Genomic DNA, 12,254 nt, shown 5'->3' on the forward strand with positions numbered 1-12,254 from the left:
GCATTTTAAAGAAACATGGCGCAACAGCTTTGCTAATGTTCACCGTGAATGTAAATTTAGCAACGCAGAAATCGTAATTTGGGAAGCTGACAATATTCGAGCTGTTTGTGATCGAAGTTGTTGAAGGGTAAAGACATCAAAATACGAGTTACAATAAATAGCAACAGTCTATATATTATTTTTCATAATGCCTATCAGTTAACAGATAATTTGTGTTTAATAATAGTACAGTGCGCAGTGACAGTACATGTACATTGACAGTCAGGCAAAATGCACCAAAGTCCCGCCTGTCATAAATTAGTACTCTATATTATCATGTGAATGTAGGTGCTACATCACAACTGTTCTGGCACCTTTTCACAATATTCTGAGATGTCCGACACTGTCTGGCCGCTGTTCGCACTTTCCCTGGAGAGGCGACGCGGCCGGTGTAATCTGGCATCCAGTTGCCGGGCATTGCAGGTACGTGACGGAGAGGGTGACACAGTAGCACCCATGGACAGCTCGGATTCCACCTGTGCCCTGACGCAAACTTTACAAGAAGCGGGAAGGACGAAACGGAGCGTCCTCTTGAAGGCGTCACGGAAGTGTTTGTTGGTGATGCCGTAGATGAAAGGGTTGCAGGCCGAGTTCAACATGGCAAACCACGTGGATACAACGTAGACGTCATGGGGAAGAAGATTATCCACTTTAAATCCTATGAATAGCATGGTAACACTGTGCGGTAACCAACACAACAGGAATGTTCCGATAACAATGAGCAACGTCGTCGCCGCTTTTGTGTCTTTTCGCAGTTGTTTGGCGCGGCTTGTGAGTGCCGCCATTTTCGAACGTTGCGCAATATTTACAACCGAGCCATTGCCTTGTCCGTTTAGTGCATCTGTGCTTGCAGTCAAGCGATTTTCTTTCAGCTGGGCGTTGATTTGCTTACGATGTGCAGAAGCTATTCGAAATATATTCGCGTAGCAGTAAGTCATAACAATTATCGGCAGGACAATATTAACCGCTAATACAGCTATCGTGTAGGAGACGGGAGTCGACCAATCTGCAGTGCACATATATTCAGTTGAAATGAAAATGTATCGGGACCAGCCGATAACTGGACATATGCTGAAAAGCGTTGATTGAACCCAAATCCATGTCAGAATGGCAGCGATCCTTCGTTTTGACATTCGATCCGAGTAGTGGAACGGGGACACGATACAGAAAAAGCGATCCACGGATATTGCGCCAAGTGTGTTGATACTCACGGTACATACTATCGTCGTGAATGCTCCGATGACGTTGCAAGCAACGTTTCCAAATATCCATCTTCCATGGGCGCAACTAGCCAAGATTGTGGGCATACAGGTCACCGCATTAAGGAGGTCTGCAATGGCAAGATTGGCGATGAAAGCCGCCGTTTTGTTGTGAAGGCTCTTCTCTCTCCAGATTGCAACAAGCACCAGTGAGTTTCCGCAGACACTAGTTAAAATGATTGCTGCCATAGAGACAGTTCCACAAATAATCTCAACCAGCGATCTGTCTTCAACTAGATTGTCTGTAGTGAAATTCTCTGCCGAATAAACCTGCGAATAGCTCATAGTTATGGTGCGAGAAGTACACAGCAGCTGCACGCAAATTGATTCCGGAAGTGAGCCAAAGTTTTTACTCACTATGGAGTTATACCGTTGGGAAACACGTCTACGCTTGCTTTCTCTTTAGCGTCATAGCTTTCCAGCAACCCACACGGTGTTGTTTGAGTCATTTGGGTGAGTGGCTCGCCACAATGATGCACCCGACCAAGTTCAGAGATCGTTTGGAATGGTACCAACAAATCGTGACGCCTGGCTAACGAACGCGCAGTGAGATCGCACACGCACGCAACTTGGTTGATTACTGAAATGGAAAGAGGCCGGCCACCCCATCAAGATCGCGTTGTCCATCCCACCTAATAATTGTAGACTCTACATCTAGCGGGTCACCCTGTCACAATTTGTCGCTCTAACAAGTAGCTATGTGGTCAATGTGTTCGTGACGCAATCCTTTTCGGATTAATCTTTCCCCAGCTTATTTGGTTCTATATTTCTGGAGCAATTATAGCACGTCTCATGGGGTACTGGTTGGTTCATGTTTCATCCGAATTCATTACAAAAGCAATAAGCGTTACTCAGCTAGCATGATGAATAAATCTTCTCAAGTAGGCCACTCTCAGAAGCAGGACTGCTATTGCTTGCAAACACGATCCGGGATAGTTCGGACGGTTCAGATCAGGCGGGAAGAGATGAGCTCCGATTGATTAAGTCCGCGGAGTAACTTCCCAGCAGAACATGGACCCTTTCGAGGGGCACAGTCATTACGTCTCAATTAGATCCTGCTGGATATTTCAGCAAAAGACAAAAACGAAATACACATTCATTCTACAAGTGTATGAGCCCATCATACCGAATATACACATTAACGCTCATGTATCGCACATCTTCGTTCTTTGTCCGATGAAAAGTGACTTATTGAAGGACAGAGGAATCCGCAAGCCGTATCATTATACCAGTCGGGTTCTCAGAAAGGCTCTGAGGCACGAGAAGTAAAGGATGACGTTTTAAGGCATTCCTTTGATTCATTCAGGCGCGAAAATATATTGAGGTGGGTTGATGACCTACCCTCTCGTCACACGTTGTGTTGCCATGCGCTGCCGTCTGGGACTGAAAAGAATATAATCCGCTCCCGCTCTCTGCGTGCGCTCGACTTGGTTATCGATTACCAAAGTGGCGACGCAGAAAGTGTTCAGTCCCCGCGGTTAGCTGGTCGTGGAGTTGCATATCACGGTATTTCTGCCATTCCATCTCGCGAGCGATTAGTACAAGCTCTGTCAATCTCCCATAAGTGATTTGGTGACAAATTGGTGGGCATCACAGGGAAAAAATGCCTTCCTAAGTTGCAAGCGCTCAAAGCGTGTTAATGGCATTCACACATCATTATGACCCATCATTATTACCCATTGGTAGCCAAAAACGTCGTGTCGTTAATTTTAGCGCCATAATGGTGCTAGGGCAAAACTAATTTGTCTCTCTCGATTGCGGCTAAAGGATTTGACAGTAATGCAAGAGTAGATGTATTAGCGCCTTTGTGGCACTAAACTTTCTTTGCTTTTACCATTCAATATTGTCCCTAATCCAATGATTGCCTTTTTGCGTCCATTATACGCAAGACATTCAAATACTTGCTCTATCTCTCTCTCTCTCCCCTTCTTTTTTTCTTTCTTTCTTTCTTTTTCTTTCTCTCTTTGTTTCTTTCTTTCTGTCTTTCTCTCTCCCTCTTTATTTTGAAATGAGTAGGTAGCGTTTTGACATGTAACGGAAAGAAGGCGCCGCCTTTGAGTTATTGATATCCCACTCTGGTATACTCCAGAAAACATATTGGCTCTGTAGCAGCAATATTGCTAATGCGATTTCAGAAAGTTTGGATAGCACAGTTGATATAAATGAATTTCAATTCAATACTCTGTTCTTCAAAAACGCACCAGTGAAGGCAAGGTCCGGTCCAAATGCGCATGTAGCAAGTGAGTAATAATATATCAACCGCTTTTCCTTTCTGATACAACACAGCAATATATTACATAAACATATATATATATATATATATATATATATATATATATATATATATATTAGTAACATAATTCTTTCTATTCTCGGTACACTGCAAAAAGTCCGGTGTTATGGTGAACACCGAGCTGGTGTTAAATTTTCGGTGCTCATTTATGGTGTTAGATTAACACCTCTGGTTGTCATTTCCAAATATAAAACTTTTTTGAAGAGTTTCTTAGTAACTGCACTTCTTGTTGATTTTTTATTTAAAGACGATCAAGAATTTTACATTAAAATACTAGATTTTTGAAAAAATGAGAAAATAAATTTATACCACAGTAACACCAGCTGGTGTGGTCTCTTTAATGAAGCTAGACGGGTGTTAAACCATTGATATTAACACCAACAAATATCAAATCAACACCATATATTGTGGTGTCATTTTTTAATTAACACCAGTACAGTGTCAAAATAACACCAGGTACAGTGTCAAATTAACACCACGAAGTGTCAGGTGAACACTTTTCAACACCATCACAGTGCATTTTCTACACCTGTGGGTGTGGTCATCTCTTGAAGTTTGATCGGTGTTAGATTTAACACACATGATGTTAAATCTAACACCGATGTTTTTACAGTGTAAGTATTGCAAAGACATAAGAATCATATACAGACAAACAAACATTGAACATAATTATTTACCACTTAGATAGTTTTCAGCTCTTTCAAACGACGTATATAGTATGCACTTATCCTATTTACGAACACGTCTATTCATGCATAAATCGAGCCAGCGGTATACCGTGCTAATTGGTCAGCAAGATCTAATGATAAACCACTAAGATATCAAGAATGTCTGCAGACAGTCAAAGCTGGTAATATGTAAACAAATTAACACACACCAAAATCATCCATTACGAACTCTTTTAAAGGTTCTTTTAATTGCATAGACAGAGTGTAAATGGAATTATCATTGCTCGTTATTGAGCCCCGAAATAATCTGAATATATAGCTTTGGCGTTAGGAGGCCCTTAGCATTATCAACGACTAGCCTTCAATCAGTTATGGTTCATGAATCTAAGTGTTGTATTTGGTATTGGTTGGCAGTGATTAGATGGAAAGGTACCCATACGCATCTGACGCTCTAGAACTGATGCGGGGGGGGGGGGGGGGGTATTGCCACTTCTGACATATAGGACGGCAAGCCGATTAACAACTTTTTCACTTTTTCACAATGCACTCAGTAACAAAAGATCTGGTGACGCACTAACAAAACTGCATGCGTCAGTCAAAAAGTGATTGTATAACATAGTGTATAGGATACCCGGGTATATTTCCCACAGATGATGTTCTCTTTGATGTAATAGGATTGTAATTAATCGTCCACGTCACATAATCATCCTTCCAGATGAAGACTACCTCACCACTCTGATTGATTATGTGTCTGTACTGTGATTTTCTTCAGTGCAATACCTCGCGACAGCATCCAGTTGTCTTGCCCGTACCTTGCAGAGAATAATGATGTATGATCCCCATCACGTCTTATAGTTATCTCTCATCGTGTACAATAAATATAATTTTAGATGCAAATTTCATGCTGTTTACTCCCAGCCAATCATGATCTTGTGCAAACTGTATAGGTACAGCATAACATCTTATATCAGGTTTGTTTCAATGACGATTCCAGAAGTTTTTCATATTTTTTTCAGTCATACCCCTTTTGATGATATAGTTATTCGTAGTAATCGATCTTCTTCAAAGTACATGTATTTTAGTGTTTGTTTGTTTGTTTGTTTCACGTCCATATTGTTAAAGAATCCATGTATGAAAAGTACACTTCGATATGTTGTTTGTCGAGCTCAAGTTGGCTATAGTGAATTGAAGCTAGAGCGGAATCAAACCAATGGAATTATGGCAAAGTTTTATAGGATATGAAATATTACATGATTCACATGCATTTGCTGAACTCGAAATACTGGTCGCAGTCATATTAGAATAAAACTAGATAAGATGATTATTTTACGAATCTCTTCTTGGTTTCACATAATTATTACAAACGTCATGATTTTTGTGACTGTATATTTCGAAAGTTTGTTAGTATACACGCACCTTTTTATTTTCATAGTCGGATGAACGAACCTTCGGAATACCGAACTTTTTTTTTCATTATTTGATAAACATTTGGAATATCGAATTTTATTTCACTTAAAAAATCCTGTTTTACTTTCGGATTAACGAACGTCTAGGCATACAGAATTTGTGGGTGTTTCGGATTAAGGAACTTTATTTCATATTCTGATTAGTAAAACCTTCGGAATAACGAACATCACCAGATTTTTGCATTAACGTGCCCAGACTTTTCACCATTTTTCCGTATCAACATGTTGCAAATAAAATCACCCATTATAACATTATTTTCATAAAATGAATTAAGCTTCCATATCAAGTCTAAATGTCATCTATTATATCCGAAGAAAACAATAGTTTTTTATTCGCAACCTCATTTGCATAATGTATGTAATTTCGAGACCACTTTTTCTTAAAAACACTGAGGAAACTTCTACCACTCTATTTTGTCTTACCCAGATATTAATGTGGGCCACCCCATGAAGTACAAATCATGTTATGAAAACAGACAAACAAACATATACTAGCTTGTGACATGTTTAGATAGAATTCAAAACCACTACCTTTGCTTATTTACACGCATGTGCATGTGTCTCACATTGAAATGTTTTCTTGTCAGTATTTTGTCGCTATTATACACGTGTACCATTCTGCACAACCTTGTTGCATCAAAGGAACCGACTTCTATTTGACAGGGTAATAATAAGACCCTATAGGTTCCCTCTGCGATAAAATACTCATCCCTTTCGCAAAGGGTTGATTCCAGGCTCCAAGCTATCCGTGCCATTGTTGTTCAGTCTTAATTCAGTGGAATGCTTTACAGTATACTCTCTTTGACCATTCTGTAGTGGAATTATACGTAATGCCTGTGACGATTCCAATACATGTCTATTCTCTCCCCCCCCCTCTCTCTCTCTCTCTCCTTCCTCCTCCCCTATTTTTCTCTGATGAGCTGAGACGAATTAACTTGCCCATGCTTTTGAGCGCAATTGAATGGTTGACTTCTTCGAGGTTGAAATCTACGCATTTCAGCATCAGTAACATCAACCTTAGAATCATGCAGCATTTTGAATTTGCTGTAATCCGCGTCCTTAATGACGCAAATGCCGTTGCTGTGGTGATGTTACCGTCACTAAATAACGCCGATACTACTATTACTACTACCACCACAGACACTACTACTTCTACTACTACTACCATGCTACTCCTATACTACTACTACTACTATATACTACTACTACTACTACTACTACTACTACTACTACTACTATTACTATATACTACTACTATATACTACCACTACTACCACTACTACTACCACTACTACTACTACTACTTCTACTACTACTAGTAACTATACTACTAATTGGACAGCATGTATTAGCTTCAGCCTATTATGCCATTTCGGGTTTCATAAACGAAGTTGCACTTCCAAACCTGTCTATCTAACATGGCTGTCCTCATTTCATAATACTATCAAGGCCTGTGTCAGATGAAAGTGGCACAATTTCTTCCTCTTACAATGCCGATAGAATATTAATTCAACATGTTATATCCGCAAGAAATGTTTAAAACTAAAGGACCATTTACGGATGTAAACACACAAGATATTCGCAGTTCTATCACGTTATTTTTCCGTGAGTGGCGAGACATGTGATGTTGTGATGCTTTTGGATTTTTTTTCTTCAGTTTCAGTTTTTTTTTTTAATACCCCAACAGGGTATGTATTGCCTCCATAGTTCAACATTTTATATCACATTACAAAGAGCGGAAAAAGAAAACACACTGAACTTCAAAAGACATTCCTGAGATTAAAAGAAATTACAAACTATTTACACAATATACATCATTTGCTTTGGTAAATTATCATGTGTTTTCTTACTATTCAAATCTTCCTCAATTCTTTGACAAATTTCTCTTTCAAACAAATATTGCAAATTAGTTTCACGACATTCTTTTTCCGGTTTTATTTCTTAACAGTATATATTTGTAAATACGCCAAAAGGCAATTGTCAAAAACAAATTTAATTCAGTCTCCTTATGGGCTTTTAACAGATGCATTCCTGTTATTTCAAAATCAGCATTATATATAAGTTTGATTCTAACCATCAGATACGAAAAGAAAACCTTGTTTGATTTACACTCAATAAACGCATGTAGATTATCTTCATCTACGCCGCAATGCTGACATTTTCCATCTCTTATGCCATCTATACAAATTCTTTTTTACTGGTAGTAAATTATACAAAATCTTAAAACTAAATTCTTTCAGTTTGTTTTCTTTACAATAACATAAGTTTCTTTTGAATATATTCATCCAATCGAATGATGAGTCGAATATCTTTTCCCAATATCTGTTACTATCGGGACAATGTGTACACAAAAGTTTGTAAAAACTGTTTGGTTGGAACATCTTGAATACTTCTTTTTTGCTTTCTTATTCTTATTCTTATTCTTATCTTAAGAATTTCTAATGATCTATTACAAAACTTTATACATGATTCCGTATAATTGCTTATCCATGACTTTGGGATGGCCTGGCGTAATAAAATATAATTTAAAAAAAAAATCAATGTTTGCTTAATTTTCTGTCGTTTAAGTTGAGCCAGAATCTCTGTAATAGATATGAAATTACCATTCTTGAAAATGTCTTTGAAAAATACAATTCCACTTTGATACCAACCATCATAAAATAAAGTATTTTTATGAAAAGTTACATTTTTATTATGCCATAAAATCTCATATTGTACTCCATGCACCTTGGGTTGATATTTTAAACAAATTTTATTCTTTATCACTAACCAAGCTTCTAATATTTCAATATAAAACAGTGGAAGTTGATTCTTACATATCACTTTCATATTCAAACAATCCAAATTTGAATTTAGTAACAATTCTAATCCACCAAAAGAATTGTACCAATGAAAACACATTTTATTCCATGTTCCTTTTATTGCACTTACAATGCATCCCAGCCATCTCAATCGGAAGCTGAGTTTTTGCAGTTTCAGTTTTAGTTTCAGTCTGTTTATGCCGGAGTGGTGTGAACGTGACTATTTCACACAAGCTGAAATCAATCTCCGACAGGCACTTGAACCAAATCAACACGAGAAAAACAAACAGGCATGTCCAAAGCAAAAGAAAACAACAACAACGACAACTACGACAACAACAACAACTACGACAACAACAACAACAACAACAACAACAACAACACAGTTGGAAGCTTGTCTTCTGAATCGCCATGGTAACATCAGTTTTGGTATGCTGGGTTCCAACTGTCTTGCGATCCGCTATACGCACGCCACGATTGGCCATTGATAACAACAGTTACTGTTCGATTGAAATCGCCTTCTGAATCGAGGATAATCTCGGTGATCGTGTCAGATCTTATCGAATCTTATCAGATCGTGAGGTCGGCTAGTCGTGGCAAATCGCGTTGATCTCAGACAATTTTTGAACCGTCCAAAACTATACGGTAGTCGCCGCTGACCTCACGACGACATGATAAGATCTGACACGATCACCACGATTACTCCACGATTCAGATCACAATTTGAACAATGACGCAGAATTGTGATAGACATAAATAAAAATTCCAAGATGAAGTACTAATTGCCAGTCGTGGTGTGTTTTAATAACGGATCGCACGCCAGTAGTAACCTAGAATATGCGATATTATGTGTCGCGACCATGACGCAACATTTTAGCGAAAGTGTGCACTACAAGTTTAATAATACAGTCTAATAAAAATGAACCATTTGTCAGCATAACCATATGAATTGTATGCATCCATAAACACGATTGTAGGTTGTACAGTCGTATACGTAGATAAGGAAATATATAAATTGTCATATTGAAGGTAGGATTACACTTTAGGAAAGGAAACACTTCGAATAAAATTTTGAGACGCTTGACCACACGAATGATGGCGAGTCATCTGAAGGTTTTCAATCAGCTCCCCCAAAGTCATTGCCCCGAGAAGTTACCTCCGAGAAGACAGCCTCAGTAAAAGGAATCCGGAATTTGGTTCCACCTACACTGTGGTGTTTGAATCCTCTCCATAGTGTCCCTTAATTGGTATCGTCGTTTCGGAGAAATGTCAATGTCTTGTAATCAAGGAATTATCCTTTGTAGAGGGGGGTTGATCGAGGCTTGTCGACAACGATTGTGAATGACGAATAAAAAAAAGAACCCCATCCAAATAACTCACAATATAGGAGAAGGACTGGCGCAGGATATTTGCATCGTTTGTGTAATTGACTTCTCTATGTGCTGCATACATTACATTTACTGCGATGAGTAATTCCGTCATCTGGCGGGAGTCCGGTAATGTAAGGAATACCGAGATGCTTTGGTCATCTGGGCAATCTGATGACTGCTATGACCATTCTTTGACCTGCTTTTATTGCCCAGATCGAGGTCGAAAGCCCACGTCAGATCCCATTCGATGCACGTCTCCTGTCCAATATAGCAAGCAATATACATGCAGATTTGATGAGCTAATAATAAAAAAGGACCTTTTTTATACACACCTTACACTACAGTATCATCTGCAAGAATCCTTCCAAAATGTTTCTTTTTCTTTGATATGAAATAAAACTTATATTCTTCGCATCAATTAATTTTGTTGTGTTTCAATAACCCAACAGTAAAGATAAGCAAAACAAGAACAAATGCTTTTGTTTTGTTTTTGTGAACACTGACCAGTTGTAGACCGTTTTTGACACAATTCATTTGTATTTCTGCTCATTTGAATACTTTATTTTTTTCATTCAAAACCACACATGATTTCATTCAGTTCCGTCGCGAAATCGCTCGTTAAATATTGTGTCATCAATTTTCGCATGGTCTGATGGCTGCCAGATAATTTCACACAATAATAACAAATGAGCAGTATGGACATAGCATATTAAACATACTCCGTGTATGTAGATGTACTGAAGTCAGAATTCAAAATGGACATATTTCACCAGAATGTTGCTCTTGAATAAACAAAAAGTAAGCTTTATGCATTTTGCTATTTAAGTAAATGCATTTACGCTGGGCAACGTGGACTACTACTAACGAATAAGCAATTCTTGCATTTTTTTTTTTTTTTTTTGCACAATGACGAAACTGAATGTCATTTCCAGTTCCAAGATTCTTATACTTGGGACGAATTCAATTATTGCTACGTGACGTAATTGAATTGACAACTGCGGAAATACATTGACCATCCGCGAATTAGTGTGCCCGAAACTAAATTGATTGCAAATTTTCATAACACCAAAAAGTTGGCACGAAATCTAATTTTTGCAATAGATGAATTGGAATGAAAAATGTGTTAAAATTGGTAGGAAATCAAATACACTGCATTAGGATTCGTGGATTTTTTTCCCTGTATAGCCTCGTAACGAACAGTGTTTTTTCTCGAACCTGCTCTTTCCAATGAAGTTTCTTACGCAGAAATTTACATAACATTAGTAAGTTGTTTCTAGGTAGGTCAACAAGCCTGCCACAAGCCTTGTTATTGTTGTTGAGACAATAATTTGTGAAAGAATGCTTAAAATTTGCATACATTTAGACAGACGGACAGACAGACGGTCCATTGAAAAAGCTGTGAAGAGGTGATACAATCGCCTCACATGAGTGTTTGCTTTGCTATCTTAATCACTATTCATGAAAACATGCAATGTGAAATATGAAAAAATCCCTAATTTTTGGCAATGTATAGGCCCTTATTGTCATTTTTATTATTTTTAATACTTCCACGATTCTGTTGTTTTGATTTTGCTCTGGTAATTGAGGTCAAATGGAACATGCACGGAAGGTGGGCATTTCAATTCGACAAAGCGCAATTATACCCCATCGCATAATATATGCAACACACATTCACAAACACACACACACACACACACTTACACACGTACGCACTTACAAACACGCAGGCTCATGTTCATAGGCAAGCCCGGGCATACCAAACCAGCGATATCATCATGGACAATCAGTCGTACTGGGTTCGACTAGGCCTATTTGTAGAGCGCCATTATAATCAAAAAGACAAATATGCTAAATGTGGCAATACCTCGATCAGACATGGAAAAGTTAATCACACTCTACACTCTCTGATGGCAAAAAGATATGACGGAGAATTTGTTCTAGCCAATGTCGATATTTCTCTATGTCAATAGAATGAGTCGAGGGAGAACATGAAGTATATTTAAAGCGTTCGGCGAGAAAACGTCAACGCCGCCTTGGTGGAAATGTTTGTTGTCATGCCAACGGAGGAAAGAACATGTTTCTGTCTCTCTTCAGATTGGCATTTCGTTGCAAGCTTCTGTCGTATGAATCAGGTAAACATGTACGAGCAGTGTTATTTCGGATGATAATCATAAAAACTGTATTATCATTTACTCAGTTTATCATCTTCAGTGTCAGTTTACTGCCATCCAGTGTTCCTACCATAATGCCTCTACCGTGCATTAATTACACGGTACCAAAATACACGGCTTGATCAAGAAAGAACTATAAGAAGGTATAAAACATCCTGTTTCAGTGTCTTAGGATGAACGGAAATCT

The 12,254-nt window shown here is 38.3% G+C and overlaps 1 protein-coding gene across 1 annotated transcript; it reads right to left on the reverse strand.

The window, feature by feature from the left end:
* Positions 1–335: 335 nt before the first annotated feature.
* On the reverse strand, positions 336–1,583 carry LOC139711528 (probable G-protein coupled receptor No18). Its single transcript, XM_071623404.1, has one exon. It carries the CDS (start codon positions 1,581–1,583, stop codon positions 336–338), a length of 1,248 nt encoding a protein of 415 aa, XP_071479505.1.
* Positions 1,584–12,254: the final 10,671 nt, after the last annotated feature.

This window comes from Diadema antillarum, unplaced genomic scaffold, assembly GCF_040938485.1.
Source record: "Diadema antillarum isolate AM-2024a unplaced genomic scaffold, OU_Dant_1.0 seq00001666_RagTag, whole genome shotgun sequence".
In the NCBI taxonomy this organism is placed as follows: Eukaryota; Metazoa; Echinodermata; class Echinoidea; order Diadematoida; family Diadematidae; genus Diadema; species Diadema antillarum.

Excerpts from the sequence above, each read along its gene's own strand:
- LOC139711528 (XM_071623404.1), bottom strand. The coding sequence starts at position 1,583 with ATGAGCTATTCGCAGGTTTATTCGGCAGAGAATTTCACTACAGACAAT.